At 37.3% G+C, this 18,678-nt stretch overlaps 2 protein-coding genes and 1 long non-coding RNA gene across 6 annotated transcripts; 2 read left to right on the plus strand and 1 right to left on the minus strand.

The window, feature by feature from the left end:
• Positions 1-1,851: 1,851 nt before the first annotated feature.
• LOC140818519 (uncharacterized) lies at positions 1,852-3,200 on the plus strand. The gene is made up of 3 exons (XR_012114996.1): positions 1,852-2,856; positions 2,927-3,070; positions 3,161-3,200. It is a non-coding gene; the product is annotated as an uncharacterized lncRNA (long non-coding RNA).
• Positions 3,201-3,229: 29 nt separating this feature from the next.
• LOC140818457 (uncharacterized) lies at positions 3,230-5,106 on the plus strand. Of its 4 annotated transcripts, none has more exons than XR_012114987.1 (4): positions 3,230-3,743; positions 3,878-4,026; positions 4,332-4,600; positions 4,678-4,838. XR_012114987.1 is itself a non-coding variant. In XM_073178409.1 (4 exons), exons 2-4 carry the CDS (start codon positions 3,926-3,928, stop codon positions 4,936-4,938), a joined length of 477 nt encoding a protein of 158 aa, XP_073034510.1. In that variant the 5' UTR covers positions 3,238-3,743; positions 3,882-3,925; the 3' UTR covers positions 4,939-5,106. The 4 variants fall into 4 exon arrangements, 3 of the variants coding, with proteins under 3 accessions (XP_073034510.1, XP_073034509.1, XP_073034511.1); XM_073178409.1 differs by having other exon boundaries at positions 3,238-3,743; positions 3,882-4,026; positions 4,501-4,600; positions 4,663-5,106; XM_073178408.1 differs by having other exon boundaries at positions 3,239-3,743; positions 4,501-4,600; positions 4,663-5,104.
• Positions 5,107-16,771: 11,665 nt separating this feature from the next.
• On the minus strand, positions 16,772-18,385 carry LOC140818023 (uncharacterized). Its single transcript, XM_073177818.1, has 4 exons — positions 17,888-18,385; positions 17,367-17,716; positions 17,117-17,300; positions 16,772-16,840 (listed from the first exon to the last, which is right to left on the minus strand). Exons 1-4 carry the CDS (start codon positions 18,383-18,385, stop codon positions 16,772-16,774), a joined length of 1,101 nt encoding a protein of 366 aa, XP_073033919.1.
• Positions 18,386-18,678: the final 293 nt, after the last annotated feature.

An 18,678-nucleotide genomic window follows, 5' to 3' on the forward strand; every position in this document is an offset into this window, starting at 1 on the left:
ATCTATATGTCAATTTAGATAACTAATTTACTTAGACAATAAATCATTTTATTTGAATTATTTAAACTTAAATAAGAAATTGTTTATATATTTAAATCCAGTTATATTATTTTCATATAAGAAGTATCTTATTTTATATAAAACTAATTCTATGGTTGTTGTAATTAATTTAAAACTATGTTAACAACAAAATTTCATCAATTGTTATTTCTTAAAATAGAGTTAATCGATGGTAATTTTGGAAAATTATTATTCATCTGGATAAATTTGACTTCCAAAAAGATATGTGGTATAATAAATTTTTGGAAAAAAATGTATTTTTGGTCATGTATATTTGTTTTTTAATTTCCGTCATCTATTTTGTCATCAGTTTTAGTTTGCTAACTTTTTTAAAAAAAAATTGGTTTTATAACATAGAAGACAAAATCGCAAATAAGTAAACATATACGACAAAAAATTTATTTTTCCCTAAATTTTTTGCAGACAAAAAAAAAAAGAAGAAGAAGAATTTGTGTATAAATATTAATTATAATTACTATCATCTATCATATTCTCTATAATTATTTTTATTTGTGTCCCCTTAGTTAAATTTCAAAATTTTCAACGATTGATTATTTTGGAAAAAAATTTTATGCGTCCCCAAAGATTTATCAGAAATCCATGATAATGAGCATGCTTTCTTCTCCATTCTGTCCCTCGTCCACTCCATTCTATTCGCCTAATACCCGTTTCCCTCTCATCAACAACCGAACCTACCTATACCAATCCCTTGCCTCTGATATTTTTGCACGCAAATGCGCCAGAAATTACGAGCCCACGATTTGCTTGATACTGTTCCTTCTTCACGAAGCCTTGAAGCAGTCGAAATTTTGAAGAAAAATGGAGAATTGCCAATTACAACCATAACTGACTTTAATCAGATGCTGATGTCTTTAATTGCGTCGGATAAATTTGAAATGGCATTGAAACTGATATCCAAGTTACCATCTTTAGGTTTAGCTACGGATAACTGGACGTATTCAACCCTATTTATAAGTGAAAATAACAGAATACATATATCTATAGATATTAACTTGATATATTTATTTTTATCACAAATCTTCCATATCTACATCGATAAAATAATATTCTACAATAAGAAATTATCAATAACAAAATGAATTTCATTAGGATATATATGAGAGTTAAATAAGATATTTGTTTATTAAATTAGAGTTTACGATATTTTTACAGCAAATTGCCCATAAATTCCTATTGGAGTTCTGAACTTTACGATCAGTACCCACTAGTTAATATATTTGTATTCAATGCCTGACAAATTGTATTTGTATGTTTAAACTCCCCAATGAAGGGGAAAAGACCGAATTACCCTCATATTTTATTAAAACCCATTACTACCCTCCTACTTATACTATTTTGCTAATACTATTAATTTATTATTGTATTATATCTTCTCTCTCTTTTTCTACAGAGGTGCTTCGACCGAGTGATAAAGAGGGAAAGCTTCAACTCTCCCTTCTTCTACAGAGGTGCTTCGACCGAGTGATAAAGAAGGAAAGCTTCAACTGAGACGTAGCAAATGGGGAAAAAAAGGCGACAAACAAATCTGCAGAAGCCAGCACCTCGAATAAATGTCGAAGAGCTGGAAATAAGAAGAAATCCAAACAAGGTACGAACGAGAAATCCAAGCAAGGTACGAACGAGGACCGCATTTTCCTCAATGTCTAGGGTTTGTTAATTGTGGAAACTTTTTTGTGGTTTTGAAACTGTTATTGTTTGTTTTAGGTTATTGACAACCTTTTTTCTCCAATTTATAGGCTTTGTTCTTGAAATTGTTATTCATTCGAATTTTTTAGTTGTACTGTTAATAGTTTAAGAAATTTTGATTAAATTCAAAAGTTAGTAGTTGTGCTTGATTTCGAAGTTGTTGTCCCAAATTCCTTGTGTTATGCACAATTCAATTTTTATGTGATTATGTATTTTCTCGTCTACTGTTGTGGCCAGTGCAATGAAATATTTTGCGTCTAAATACCATGGCTAGATTTGTTGATCAAATAGACATGTCTAAATGCTATTTTTTGTTTTTCGTATATGCAATTATGTTCTGTTTCTTATTCTTTTTTGTAATTGTGTTTCTAATAGTTATTGTATAATTGTTTTATGTTTTTTAATGTAGAAACTACTGCAGAAGAGAAACTAATGCATGATTCTCATGAGAAGAAGAGTGGTAAATAATATTTTTCACGATGTTCCCCTCCTTATTTTAAAACTGTGATGGGAGAATTGAAGCCAATTCTAAGTGAGCAGCATATGAGTCGGATAAATGATACTCCTTTCACCAAATGGATTGATATGACAGTCCTTGCTATTAGTAGTGGGCGGATCGATTATTTTCTGAACAGATTTCAGGGTGATTCATGTTCTTTTTTTGTTGGTGATAACATTATGATCCCTTTCAAATCATCTGATTTCTCAATTGTGCTCGGCCTACATCACATTGGACAACCAGTTGACTCGGACCTGAAACTGGAGTCCAAATTTTTGACACGTCATTTTGACGGCAAGGTCATCAATGCCAACCGAATAGCCATTTATAAAAAATTGATTTTCCTTGCAAGAAGTTGCGATGAATGTGATATTGATGATTTTGTGAGAACTTTCATTTTGTTCATTTTCAACTGCATAATATTTCCCACGGGCAATTATATCACTCCTCGATTTATATTTACTTATCTCGATGATCTTACGATATTTTTTGAATATGCTTGGGGAGATGCTGCGTTCCGATTTTTATATCGAGAAATATGTTAGATCAGGAAAAAACTTTATGTTGATGGATGCACGGTTGGATTGATGGTTAGTATTCAGCTTTACTAATTATTATCTTAATATTTGTCATTAACTTTTATTTTATTTTTTGTTTTAGGCTTGGTTATATAAGACAGTCCCAGTTTTAGGAGTAAGGCGTGGTTTAAATGTTTACCCTCGGTTGTTTTGTTGAGGGAAAATCAAGATCCCACTAAATGCAGCTGGCACTGAAACATTGTGGAAACGCATAGATTCAACTCAGGTACTTATAATTATTTTAGTTTATTAATCTAGTTGTGCAAAATTAATGTTTAGTTGATTGACAGTTGTATTTATTTTTATTTGTGAATAGGTTTTGTCGATACATCCATTTTGTGAGGAGGAGAAGTTGTTATGGACACGAATCTTGTTTTAAATCAAGAAACAAATAAATCTGAAGTAAAACGTTTTGAGAAACTTGTCCTAAAACAAATGAATGATTTAAACATACTGAGAAAGAGATGTGCTGAATTAGAGGGTGAAAAGGTTCGACGTAGAATGAAGGGAAAAAAGGTCTGTGGCGGATAAACGTGACAATGTTGTTGAATCTGAGGATAAGGTTGATAAAACAGAAGAAAAGATGACTTTTGAGTCATCACATGATGCAAGAGCTAACTTTGGTGATTTTGTTGACGTAGTGGTAAATGCAGTTGTTTCTGATTTGGCTAAAGAAAAGAAAGAGTTAGATGAATCCCATTATTTGAATGCTTGTGTTGATGAGAGCATTAATGGTAGTTTTGTTGCTACTTCTGAAGTGGAGAAGAAAACTATTTCTCAATCTTCAATTGCGTATCATGTGAGGGCTAGGAATGATCGTGTGAAGAAAAAAAAAAGGTTCCGTGTTTGTGGCTCCACCTAGCTCAACACCAAGACGTAAGAGGAAGGTGACAAAACAGGTAAATGAAGTGTCAATTATTTCGAAATCGATTGTATTAAGTTTAATTTAGTTTTTCTATTTTTCAGTACTATTGTTGTTATTGATGTTTGGATTTTCTGTTATATTGCTGAATATATCGCCGTTTTTGGACAGGAAGTTATAGACGTTTAGAAGAAAGGCAATACTCCTGGCAAGGTTTCCATGGATGAGTTTCAAGGTAGATCAGATTTATGTGGACATGAAGAAGCTAATGATGAAGAGAGAAAATTGGTGACAAACTTTCTTGCTAGAAAAGAGTTGGAGTACGTTCATCTTCCATATGTTTCTTCTTCTTATTTTCGTAATAACGTGTCCTAATTTTTTTAATGAAATTGAATTTTCTATTTTGTAGTGTTGTCGTTTGGGAAGATACGGTTATGAGTTTAAGTGGACCGATATTATGTCATTTTCTTTTTGGTGATCCTGTTGAGTTTGAGATAATTAATGTTTATATGAGAATTATGCGTGGACACAATGGTGCAGGTTCGTAGCAGTCCGAGTTTTGCGTTTTTTTATTTTCGTTTTACTATATTAAGATAAATGAGTATATGTGTTCTTCAATGTGTAGAAAGAAGTCCTTACGAAGTTGGAACAACATGGGAAAAGATCGATGGTACATCGGGATGATTATGGAGCTTTTCTTTCATTGATGACATCTTTCACGATGGCTAGGCTGTAGGAACTGACTGGAGAATTATTTAGAAGATGCAGATACATCATTTCCCTATGAATGACAGGTGGCATTGGTTTTTGTTGGTTTACAAAAGAGATGAAGGGATATTTAAACTGTGGAACTCCATGCATGATCTATTCTCAGTTGGGAAAGCCAAAGTTTATGTAAGTTTACTTTGAAATGTTCAAAGTTTATGTAAATACAAATTAAGATGAAATTTTGAAAGTATTGTTTGTTGCAGACAAAGTTTTTGGCTGGTTCCATACGTCACTTATGGGGATTCGACCTTGTAAGTGAGCCAGTGTTAAGAGAACCTTGTCGTCAACAAGGTGCAACCCTCGATTGTGGAGTCTATGCATGCATGTGGTTGGAGTGTCTAGCCCGTGACACAGATGGGATCTGGAGCTATGCACAGGATGTGAAGATGGACACTTATCGAGCACGTTTGGCAGCCATAATATTATCTGATGAAAATGGATTGTTGAAAAACAAGTTTGAGTAATTAATTACTCCTCACTATTCTGATGGTTAAGAAATTACAGTAGTACTGGAGTTTGAAAATTTGAAGTCTATGTTTAATTGTTGGTTTAAATTATGTAATGAAGACACACAATTGATTATTATCGTGTTTGTGTTTGCTGTTACGCACTTCAATATCTATTTCTGTTAAAATTTATTTGTTTCTGGGAAAGTTTGGTGTATCATTTGTTCACTTTTCAGAATTTGGGTTACCTGGTATTTTACATGGTACATATAGATTTATAAGAGAAAATTGAGTACAAAAATTGCTTTATTGGGTATATTATGTGTAACTATGAGTACAAATGTTACATAATCGAGTATATCTAACTAATCTAATATTTAGTCATACATTAGTAAACACACAATAGTATTTAACTAATCGAGGACAATGTACACACAAATTGAGCACAATATACATATAATTTAATTACAATGTACATATGTATTGAGTACAGTGTACCCATAAATTAAGTACAATGAACACATGAAACGAGTACAATGACTTGTCTATCCAGCATAAAGTAGAGTAGTTCATCTATTCATGCTAGGATCTGGGTGAAGTTGTTATTATGTCAATTTCGAAGACCATAAGATGTCTGATTGAGTATATATATTAAATAATAGAGCATAACTCACAATAAATCCGGTATACATGTTTTAAAATCAGGTGTACATTTACATAAATCGAGAACTCCAGTTGAAGATGTATAAAATTCATGAAATTGACATATAACATGAATTTGAGTACTCGATTAATGTACATGTATACCTGATTTAACATATGTATACCCGATTTATTGTGTTATGTACCTCATAACATATAACATGTACTTTCATCAAAATATAGATGAATATGTTGGATTTACCCTGAAAATAACCTATGTCCACCTGGAAAACACAGCAAGAAGAGAAGTGATCTTGTACGCTTTAGAATTTCTTGTACAACACTTCAAGTGATGGTACTATAAAATGATATTCATCCTTCTACTTTACTTGGTGAAGTATTGTATCTCATATGTATTCGTCTATCTGGGTGAAGTTGTGATTATGTCAATTTCGAAGACCATAAATTTCTGTTTGAGTATATATATATATATATTAAATAATAGAGCACAATTGACACTAAATTGGGTATACATGTTTTAAAATCAGGTATACATTTACATAAATCAAGAACTCTAGTTGAAGATGTATAAAATTCATGAAATTGGTATATAACATGAATTTTAGTACTCGATTAATATACATGTATACCTGATTTTAACACATGTATACCCGATTTAGTGTGTAATGTACCTCATAACATATGATATGTACTTTCATCAAAATATAGATGAATATGTTGGATTTACCCTGAAAATAACCTATGTCCACCCGTAAAACACAGCAAGAAGAGAAGTGATCTTGTACGCTTTAGAAGTTCTTGCACAACACACCAAGTGATGGTACTATAAAATCATATTCATCCTTGTACTTTACTTGGTAAAGTAGTGTATCTCATATGTATTCGTCTATCTGGGTGAAGTTGTTATTAAGTCAATTTCTGTTTGAGTATATATATTAAATAATAGAGCACAATTCACAATAAATCCGGTATACATGTTTTAAAATCAGGTTTACATTTACATAAATCGAGAACTCCAGTTGAAGATGTATAAAATTCATGAAATTGACATGTAACATGAATTTTAGTACTCGATTAATATACATGTATACCTGATTTTAAAATATGTATACCCGATTTAGTGCCACCTACTTATTCAGTGGAGAAACCCGCTTGTGGTGGGAAGGAGCAGCAGTAACCCTGAACTTGGCTACACTGACTTGGGACCGCTTCACGGAGGTTTTCTACTCCAAATATTTTGCCGAGGAAGTGCGCACCAGGTTGACCACTGAGTTCATGAGCTTGAAACATGGGGATATGACGGTTACAGAGTTCATCCGTAAGTTCGAGAGGTGTTGTCATTTTGTACCCCTGATCGCGAATGATGCCAGAGCCAAGATGATGCATTTTCTGGTGGGTCTACGGCCGATTTTGCGCCGTGATGTTAGGGTGTCTGACCCTACTACTTATGAGATCGCTGTCTTCAAAGCTCTCTGCGGGATATCGAGAGGGATCTCTAGGGCAAGCGCCCAATCCAGGTACCACATCGCCCTTCTCCTCATCAGCATCAGCAGTAGAGCAAGAGGCCTTCTCACGGGCCGCCTAGAAACAGAGGTGAGCAGCAGCAGTAGCAGCAGCGGGGACGCCCAGCCCCAAGGATTTTTGAGCCCCCAGTCTGTCCCAGGTGCTCACGCCGCCATCCTGGAGCGTGTATGTATGGCTCAGGAAAGTGTTTCGAGTGTGGCAGTCCAGACCACGTGTTGCTACAGTGCCCTCAGAGGAATCTGCCTACCCAAGGCAGAGTTTTTGCTCTCCATGCCGCGGAAGCAAACCCGGAGACTATGTTGTTGACAGGTATCTTTAAGCTTTAAGTTATTATTTGAATTTCCGTGTTTTGGGAATCGAGATTAAGATTTGAACTTAGAACCGCGATAGGATTGCATGCTCTACTCAGTATTATTTTGGGGATTTAGGTTAGAAGAACTCTGGTCTTTGCATGTCTATAAGTTTAGTTCTTGTAATTATTGGGTTCAACTTAGAGTTCCGATCTTTCAGGGAGAATTTTTATATCTGGTTCCGCTACCAAGGCCTTGATAGATTCAGGGGCCACACACTCGTTTATTTCGGAGGTCTTTGCGAACTTTCTTAAGATCAAAACCATTGGGCTAGACATAGCCTTTTCAGTAGTGCTGCCGTCAGGCGAGGAGATGGCAGCTACCAATGTTATCCGAGATATAGATCTTGAGCTGCACTGTGGGGACCCGGGCTCTAACTCTTTTTCTTGGGATTAAATGGATCATTATTCTAAAGCGTGGGTCAATTTTTCGCTTTTACATTTAATCAAATGTAATTAAACAAGCAACAATCTTTATTTCATTTACAACATACCAACATAATATACATGTCTTATTCTGTATGTTCTCAACTAACCAGTATTAAACGACAGTACATAATAAAAAGACAACTACTGGTCCATCTGCTACGCCCGAGATCTCCACGCTAACCCGATCATCTCTGTCTCGACCCAGATCCTGCCCCACCTGTTGTTATGCACACATACAGACATAACAACAGCCGGAAAACCGGTGAGAACAAATCCCAGTATAAACATGTATACATGCATTAAACAATCTAAAACATGAAACATGCTATATGAATGTCATTCATATAAAATCATGCAATGCAAGTCTAATCATGTCTAGATGCGACTCGACTAGAACTCTAGGGATCCCGTTGTGAATAAGACGTCACTGTCTGTCACCTACCCTCCCAATCGAGGTGCTGTACGTCTTATTCCTAGACTTCGGCCTGATCTGTATCCGCGTCTACAATAGGGGCGGTGATCTTCCCCTAAGCTGTGATATCGCCGAACGTCTAGAAGTCTGCCTGATCTCCAGACTGTCCTATCTTAATGCATGAATACATAATCTGTAAACAAGCATACTCATTCTAATGCAATGCCACATGATCTGTAAACAAAGCATAACAAGATTTGTATACAAGTTCTATAAACAAATCTATAAACAATCATAATCATATCTAGATATAAACGATAAAACAAGTATGTGATTTTGGTTGGGAAACTCAAATGTGATCTCATTTGAGTCGTAATTCCCCAAACAAAACATGTACTATACCTTTCGTCGCACAGTTGCTGTCACGGTTGACAATACGAATCTGAAATGGAAATGTTGATACAAAATCTATCAATCTCTTATCTAATCAATACATATCCAAGTCACTACGTAATCTCGATACAATTGGACGGCATAACGACGTATATTCTTAATACCGGTCAGTCCAATCTCAACAAATATCAACATATACCATCCTCAACTCATAATCGAATCATATACATAAAACCATACTCAAAATCAGTACAGTTTACTTCTAAACATGCTGAAATTCATAATAATTGCGTATGATATCTGTTCTTCGATCTGTTTACCAATATATCATGCTCAAGACGTCAAGAACATAATATAACTATCATATTCCAATTCCTCTAACATCTAAATCGTGAAACTTGCTAGAATTAAACAATACTTACATCACTTTGTAGCTTTCAAAGCAAGGAACACAATTCTTAACTCGGAATATGATTTGGATGGCTAAATCGTACACAACTTAAGAATCAAAGTGAAGAATTTGAAAAGGCTTGGAGAGGAATTTCGGTTCTCTTGCTGGAAGCTGAAGAATGAGTGAATCAGCACTAATTGTATATATATACTAGGCCACATGTCACGATGAGAATGAGAGTGGATTTCTCGGAAGTATGACCGCGGGTGCGGCAACACTAGGAGCGCGGGTGCGCTGAGCTCTCGGCAGGACTTTTTATTTTTCACAAGTGATGACCGCGGGTGCGGTCATGTAACTACCGCGGGTGCGGTGTGGCTACGGGAATTCACTCATTTTCTGCCCATTGCACCGCGGGTGCGGTGCTTACAAGCACTGCGGGTGCGCTGTAACTTCGAATTACAATGGCATAATTCTACATTTTACGCCAAACTTCTTCATCTCTTATTTCTTATCTCTATACACATTGTTCATAACATATCTCTCAATTCAGAATGATCACTCGGTGTTCTGAGCATTACATGCACGGTAATCTTGTTTATGCGGATCTGATCATGCTACCGATGCCAGAATTTGACATCATCCTAGGGATGGACTGGCTATTACGGAACAGAGTGTTGATAGACTTCCAGCGGAGATCTGTTCTTGTCCGACCGCTTGGAATAGAGCAGTTCTTATTTGAACCAGACAGGTACTTTCCTCTACCGCGTATTATTCCTTATGTTCAGGCTAGGAAGCTCATGCATAGAGGGTGTCGGGCATTTCTAGCAACCTTTTTATCTGTCCCCGAGGCACCCAGTCAGTCAGCCTCAGATGTTCCGATTGTCAGAGATTTCTTAGACTTCTTTCCCGAAGATGTCTCTGGTATGCCACCCGAGAGAGAGGTGGAGTTTTCCATTGAGCTTATGCCAGGTACGACTCCGATATCCAAAGCGCCGTACCGACTAGTACTGACAGAGATGGCAGAGCTTAAGAAGCAAATTCAGGAACTTCTGGACAAGGAGTTCATTCGACCTAGTTTCTCACCTTGGGGCGCGCCAGTCTTATTTGTTAAGAAGAAGGATGGCTCGATGAGGCTTTGCATTGACTACCGGGAATTGAACAGGGTTACAGTGAAGAACAAATACCCACTTCCGAGGATAGAGGATCTGTTTGACCAGTTGCAGAGAGTTTCGATATTCTCCAAGATTGATCTGCGTTCAGGTTATCACCAGTTGAGAGTGAGAGATGCTGATGTTTCAAAGATTGCTTTCAGGACTCGTTATGGCCACTACGAGTTCCTTGTGATGCCGTTCGATCTGACGAATGCGCCAGCGATCTTCATGGATCTCATGAATCGCGTATTTCAGCCGTATCTTGACCAGTTTGTGATAGTGTTCATAGACGATATTCTCGTCTACTCCAAGAGTCAAGACGATCACAGCAGGCATCTGACCACAATTTTGCAGACCTTGCAGAAGCACAAGTTATTCGCAAAATTCAGTAAGTGCGAATTTTGGTTGGAGAAGATGGCATTCTTAGGCCACATCGTTTCTAGCAGTGGTATTGAGGTAGACCCAGCGAAAGTTGCAGCAGTCAGAGATTGGGTTGTGCCTCAGAATGCATCTGAAATCCGCAGTTTTCTTGGGCTAGCAGGATATTACAGGAAGTTTATTAAGGGATTCTCCTCTATTGCCGTTCCACTCACATCACTGACAAAGAAGAATGCTAAATTCGTGTGGAGCGAGGAGTGTCAGAAGAGCTTCGATACCTTGAAGCAAGCTCTTATTTCAGCACCAGTTTTGGCCATGTCATCAGGGCCCGACGAGTTTGTCCTTTATACCGATGCTTCGAAGCTCGATTTAGGCGCAGTTTTGATGCAGCATGGGAAGGTGATAGCTTATGATTCTCGACAGCTGAAAATCCACGAGAAGAATTACCCTACCCATGATCTAGAGTTGGCAGCAGTAGTTTTTGCCTTGAAGATTTGGAGGCACTATTTGTATGGAGAGAAGTGTCAGATCTTTACCGACCACAAGAGCCTCAAGTATTTCTTTACGCAAAAAGAGCTGAACATGCGTCAGAGGCGTTGGTTGGAGCTTGTGAAGGATTATGATTGTGATAGCTACCACCCGGGTAAAGCTAATGTAGTTGCAGATGTATTGAGCAGAAAATTCGCAGTGATGGCGCATTTGACGATTCAGAAACCCCTTCAGTTTGAGATGCAGGGGTTTGATCTAGAGGCATATCCTCGAGGTAGAGTTCCCCGTCTATCTACCTTGATGATTCAGTCTTCTCTTATGGACCGCATTCGCAGTGGTCAGTCCGCAGATGAGCAGTTGGCACTGTGGAAGAAGAGAGATGAGGCCAAGGGCAGTGTCTTATATTCAGTCAGCGACGGTATAGTGCGATACCGAGACAAGATGTGGGTTCCTAGCAGTGATACTATCCGAGCATATATTCTATCAGAGGCCCACATGTCACCGTATTCTATTCATCCTGGGAGTACAAAGAAGTACAAAGATCTGCAGTTGTTGTATTGGTGGCCAGGGATGAAGAAAGACATCAGATGTTTTGTATCTGAGTGTCTGACTTGTCAGTTAGTGAAGGCAGAGCATCAGAGACCAGCATGTTTCCTCAAGCCTCTTCCCATTCCCGAGTGGAAGTGGGAGAATGTTACCATGGACTTCGTGACCGGATTGCCGAAGTCAGTCAGAGGATCAAATGCCATCTGGGTGATTGTTGATCGTCTTACCAAGTCAGCGCACTTCTTGCCTATTAAGACGACTTTCACCATGGTTCAGTACGCAGAGTTGTATATCCGGGAGATAGTCTGACTTCATGGTATTCCAGTTTCGATCGTATCTGACAGAGACCCCAGATTTACTTCCTCTTTTTCGAAGAGTTTTCATTCGACCATGGGTACGAAGTTGCTGTTTAGCACAGCTTTCCACCCACAGACAGATGGTCAGTCAGAGCGAGTTATTCAGATCTTGGAGGATCTTCTCCGTGCTTGTGTGATTGACTTCTCAGGGGGTTGGGAGTCAAAGTTTCCATTAGTAGAGTTCACCTACAACAACAGCTTCCAGTCGTCTATTGGTATGGCTCCGTATGAAGCACTGTATGGCCGCAAGTGTAGATCTCCTGTTCATTGGGATGAAGTAGGAGAGAGAGCAGAATTGGGTCCCGAGATTATTCAGAAGGCCGCCGATGTAGTAGTCAAGATCCGTGATAGGATGAGGACTGCTCAGAGTCGACAGAAAAGCTATGCAGATCAAAGAAGGAGAGACCTAGAGTTTGCCGTTGGCGACCATGTCTTTGTGAAGATAGCACCTATGAAAGGTGTTATGCGATTTGGAAAGAAAGGGAATCTCAGTCCGAGATTCATTGGACCCTTTGAGATCCTTGACATAGTTGGGACGCTAGCTTATCGTGTTGCTCTTCCGCCGAATCTGGCCGGAGTACACAATGTGTTCCACGTCTCCATGCTGAGAAAGTACATGGCGAACCCTTCGCATGTGCTGAATTTTGAGCCGTTGCAACTTACTCCAAACCTGTCTTATGAGGAGAGACCGGTGCAGATCTTAGACAGACAGGAGAAGAAACTTCGGAACAAGTTAGTTAACCGAGTCAAAGTTAAATGGCTCAACCATTCAGAGGAGGAAGATACGTTGGAGTCTGAGCAGGAGATGAGGAGTCGATACCCCGAGTTATTCGGTGAGTTCTAATTTCAAGGACGAAATTTCTTTTAAGGGGGGAGAGTTGTAGAACCCGTAATTAAACTGCGTATAAGCCATGCATAATTCTAATATTTTAATTTAAATTGACTTCATTGCATGCATATTTAAATGATTTTCTTTGAAGTTAATTATTTTAGCCAGAAGTTTAATTTTATTCTTTTCAGTTAATTCAGTGAGGCCGAACTGGAGTGGATTTTAGAGATAAAATTTAAGATTTCAGAAAATATTTCCAGAATTTATTTTAGCTAGCAAGTAAGTTAATTAAAGTTAAAAAGAGGTTTAAGGAATTATTTTAGTAACTTGAGATGAGTAGAAAATAAATTCATTTAAGTTCCATAATTAAGTGGTTAATTCACTAAATTATTTAAAGAATAGGTAAGGCCTTAAGGGGATAAAAATTTACTAAAATAAGCAACATTTTCCTTCATTTTATTTCAAATTTTCGGCCACCCTTAATTTATTAAACAATACATTGCCAACTCACCTTTGATCAATTCCTTGCCATCCCTTAACATGATAATCTTTTCACCTTTAATTAATTAATATTAAAACATTATCCTAGCCTTGTAAATCATGTGGGATTCGTTCATTTTCACTCCAACAAACACCCCAACAAATCATTTTGATATCAACTCAAATTCAAAATTCAAAAAGGAGTAGACTTAGTCTTGCATCCCCCATTATATGGCAACCATTCCCTCACTCCCCTAACCAACTTATTCCCCTCCTCTCCACCGAAAAGCTGAGAGAATTTCAGAGTCATTTTGAGAGGAAAAATTGTGAGTCACTTAGCCATTAACAAGAAAAAAATAATCGAGTAGCAACCAAGGTAGCATAGCGCTCCACTCCTCCGCGCCGGGTCGTCTTGTTCATTCGTTTCTTTCCCAAACGAAACCAGGCATGTTTATATTCTTCCTTGCTCTTCAATCAAGCCATAGTAACATTTTTAAACATCATATGACCATCAGTTTATGCCAAAAACCGAAATGCATCAAGAACTTTTTTTAAAAAAAAGAGTGCAGATTTCGGCCTTCATTGTGCACTTCACGGTTTTCTCTTGTTTTGTGGTTTCAGGTGGATGGTTCGACTCCAGGCTCACTGGGATACATCTAGACACATACTAGGGTGTGTCAAGACCGTGATGGTCCATTTAAACAAGCCCCATTCATGACAGAAATCGAAAATGACAGCAGCTTTTCTTCCTTGCCATTTGAGTCTTCGAAAATTCTGTGTGTGCTGTCAAAGGAAAATGAACTGATCTTGGCTGCCCCAAAGGCCTATAGCCATGGTTAGATCACTTTCCTAGAATGTCTAATACGTGACTAAGTTTCCCTTTTGGTGGCTTGTTCCATGCTGAATCGGTTTTTAATTTAAAACGCAAGAGCAGCCCCTACACCCTTCGCCCCTTCCATTTTACAGCATGTGTTGGTTCGCGTTTGTGGAATGGTATGGATCTTGGTTGGCCTAGGTTCCTTAGCCATGGTTCATACCATATCCCTAGATGTCTAGATTGTGTCATGGCCAATCAAATGGCCACTGGAACGATCCGTGACAGCAAAACAAGAACTATGCCCGACGTGCAGATTTTTGTGCTCTCGGGTGAACCTTTCGAGTTGTGCTGGAATGGCGCAAATTGTGGCTGGCCTAGGGCCCTTATCCATGGTTCAAATCATTCCTTGGGACGTTGGTAAGAGCCTATTGTTGGTGTTTCAGGCCCCAATGGCCGGTAGTCTCGAAAACGACGTAAAGAAACCAAAGCATGCTGCTGCATTCTTGGACAACAACTTGCTGTGACGGTTTGGAGGCTCGTTTGAATTCTTGGTTGGCTTTTAGCCTATGGCTTTGGACTGGACAGTGCCTCATCAAGTTAGGAAGGCCACGTTTTTGGCCGTTTGTGATTCGGATCATTTTTGAAGTCGTACGAGAATTTACGGTGCGTTGTGCCAAATTGACTCTCGAAAGAGCGTTTCATGTTTTGGCCTCCATTCACCTAGATTTCGAACCTCACCATTTTAGGAGAATAAATTCATAATTTTAAGCGTATTTTAATCATAACTATACGTTGGTTCACTGTTGGTTCGGGTTGGTTCGAAGTCATGATTAAATACGAAGTCGTTAGACGTAATTGTCGCATTTTTTGAACTTAAATTGCATAGTTGGTCAAGTAGAAGCTATTGCATATTTTTCATGGCATATTTAGGTCGCAGCGAGCTTGAGAAAGATCCAATCCAGTTGGTAAAATAGTACAGGATATTTCATTATGTCATTTAATTATATAACGTGCATAAAGTTAGAAAATGCTTATTTTTGAGATTTATGCGATATTTGTGGTCAATTCACTATTATGAGAACATTATTTTACCTGGTTGCCAGTGACCGATCAGTTCAGTTTGGTACCACCCGGTCGCCAGTGACCGATCAGTTCAGTTTGATACTCCCCCGGTAGCCAGTTACCGATTAGTTCAGTTCAGTGCAGGGGCCACATGCGTAGACCATAATCTCAACAGAAAATTATTATATTTTAATTCAGTACAGGGCTCCAAGGAGCAAACATTTTACTGTGATTTTTCAGTTCAGTTATGCACGTATTATAATTGCTCAGTACAAGTTATTTTCAGTATGCCTCATGACACGATATTTTTATCACATGCAAATTTTACTATAGTATTTACTCGTTACCTACGATATATGTATGCTGAGTCTTTAGGCTCACAAGACTTGATTGTTGTAGGTACCGATGAGGCTAGGGCCGAGGGCGGGGACCAGTGAGCCAGCTTGGGTCGGCAGTAGTGGCACCCGAGGACCTCATTTGCAGCTCTTACCATTTTTTTAGCAAACATTTTTATTTTGCAAACAAATATTTACTTCCGCTGCCATTTTGAATATCAAACTTTGTTTATCGGTTTATTTATGAATGAGGCATTTTAATTATTTAAAAAGAAAATTTTTAATTTTCCGCAAATTTTCAAGCAAGGATTCATAGGCCTTCACAGAAGAAATATTGTACTCAATAAACGTTTAAATCATCCTAGATTATGTAACTTATATACTCAATCAGGCATTTTATGTACTTTGAAATTGACAAAATACAAGAACTTCACCCAGATAATGACTTGGTGATCTTAGGCATGAATAGATGAACTACTCTATGTTGTGCTGGGTTGACAAGTCATTGTACTCAATTCATATGTACATTGTTCTCGATTCTTTAACGTATATACTCTATCTGATAATTTATGTACCTTGAAACTGATACAAACAATTTCGGCCGAAAATATATATTTTTCTCTAGCTCAAAATATACTCGATTATTCAATATTTTTACTCCAATTTGCACATAGTATACACAAAAAAGTACATTTTGTATTCAAATCTCTGTTCATATTAATGTATGACTAAATATTACATTAATTAAATAAAGTTTCAATAGTAAACAACTTCCAATTTGGACATGTATTTTGTATTCCCGGTATAATATGAGTACAGTTTTTTTGTGCACAAAATATACCTAATTATTTAATATTTGTACTCATTATTACACATAATATACCAAATTAAGCAATTTTTGTACTCAAATATCTGTTCAAAATTGATATATACCATTTGAAACACCCTTTAAACCAAACATTAAAAAATGGACAGATGAAACACCAAACCTTCCAGAAACAAATAACAATAAACAGAAATACATATTGAAGTGCTTAACACCTAACACAAACAAAACAATTAATTCTCCAACTTAAAAGATTAACATAAGCAACAACCTAAAGCCCAAGTTTTTTTCCAGAGAACATATAAGAATACAAGACATCAACAACCACTAAAACAACATGACAGTAAGGCAAACTAAACCAACTCTTTCCCAACATTTTCAAAAACAAAACAATCACATAATGCGTAAACCACCAATGCTTTCACTCGAACGCGTACGACTTCTCACTGGTATCAACATGCTTGATTCCCCTTCCAGCACTCTCTTTCTCCTGTTAAAGTTTCGAAAAATATTTCAGTTGTCAATCATAAAAAAAATACTGAATATTGAAAGATACTAACATTAAGATAGTTAGTAATAATAAAAACATTAAAACATCATTTTCATGAAACAATAACAGCTAGTTTATAGCTTCTTTGCAGCTACGTCTGTAATGTCCTCTCTTATGGCAACGACTACACTTGGACACACATGATTCGATTTGCGATGGTATCCTCTTGGTTTTCTTATGACCAGGCTGACTCCTCACATCAGGAGCATTGATTACATTTCCATCATCAAGATAAGACTCATTAATGTCAAACATTGGGATGAGATTAATAATTCCTCTGTACGATTGACGGTACATTTCAATTTTGAAATACTTGTCGCAAAAATCATAAAACGACATCGACTTCAACTCAATAGCGGCGCAAGCATGCTTGCAAGGAAGATTGTTGATTTGCAAATATCTACATGAACAAGTCATTGCTATCTAGTCAATAGCAAATGATTTTTCACCATCGACTACTTCAAACCTCCAATTACAAGACCGGTGCACTCTCAACTTCCGGGATTCCACATATACACTACCAATAGCTTTCTCCTTTTTTGGACTTAATTCTTTAACCATCATAGCTGTTGATTCACGTCGTTGGTGCATCATGTTCATGATTTGCACTCGTATATGATCCACCATACCCACGATAGGAAGATAACGAGCTGCTTTAACCCAATTATTCCAACATTCGGCGATGTTATTATTTATAACACCCCATCTATTGCCAAGAAACAATGCATTTGCCCAACTTTGTGGTTCATAATTTACAATAAAATCCCTAGCAAGTGGCATGGACTCCAGGATATTTTTTATATGTTGTTCATGCTCCTGCAAAGATGGAGCATAAACAGCTTTTTTGAATACCGAAGACCAATGCTTTTTGTTATGTTTTGGATAGCTTCACAACACCTAAAATGGTTACAAAAAAATCAGATTAAATAGATCTATTTATATATTTAAAAAAACGATCTACATAAAAAAAAGTAATTGATTATGTACCACTTTCACAAAATTATCAACTAAATGCCTCAAGCAGTACGCATAGTGACTGCCCGTAAATAGTAGATTAACTGCCTTGATAATCCCATGATGTCTGTCAGAGAAAAACGTGTACTCATTGAATGGAATGCTTTGACACGAAAGCAAAACACTTCTCAGATGATAACAAAACCATTCCCAATTAATATCATTCTCCGCGTCCACTACAAAGTAAGCAATTGTGAAAAGATCATCATTGGCATCCTTCGATACAGCAAGTAGGATACAACCTTTAAACTTATTCTTTATATGAGTCCCGTCCAAAAAAATCAACAGTCTACAACCAGTAACAAAACCAACTACACATGCGTGCAAACAAATGAACAGTCGTTTAAATTTGTTAGTTTCGATATCAATCTCACACTCAGCAACACTTCCAAGATTCGTTTCTTTAACAGCTCGACAATACCATCTTAGTCTATCATAGCATCCCTTATATGTGCCATGAATATCATGCATTGCTAACTCCTTGCCCTTCCACACATTGCGATAGTTTAACTCTACACCATAATCTCTTTGTAAGTTTTTTTGAATTGTACAAGGACAATAAGAGGGCTCTCCTATAAATTTGCCTTTCACCACATTAGCTATCCATGTTGCATCTGCTCTAGGATGTCCTCTACTACGTAGATTATTCTCACCACATGTATGCTCTAAATTGCATTTTCGGATCGCAAATATATTGTCTGCTTTGTATTTAGAAGCATAAATTCTCCATCCACAACTAGTGTCAGTACAAGTAACAGTGACTT

Source organism: Primulina eburnea, chromosome 17 (assembly GCF_022965805.1).
Source record: "Primulina eburnea isolate SZY01 chromosome 17, ASM2296580v1, whole genome shotgun sequence".
Classification (NCBI taxonomy): Eukaryota; Viridiplantae; Streptophyta; class Magnoliopsida; order Lamiales; family Gesneriaceae; genus Primulina; species Primulina eburnea.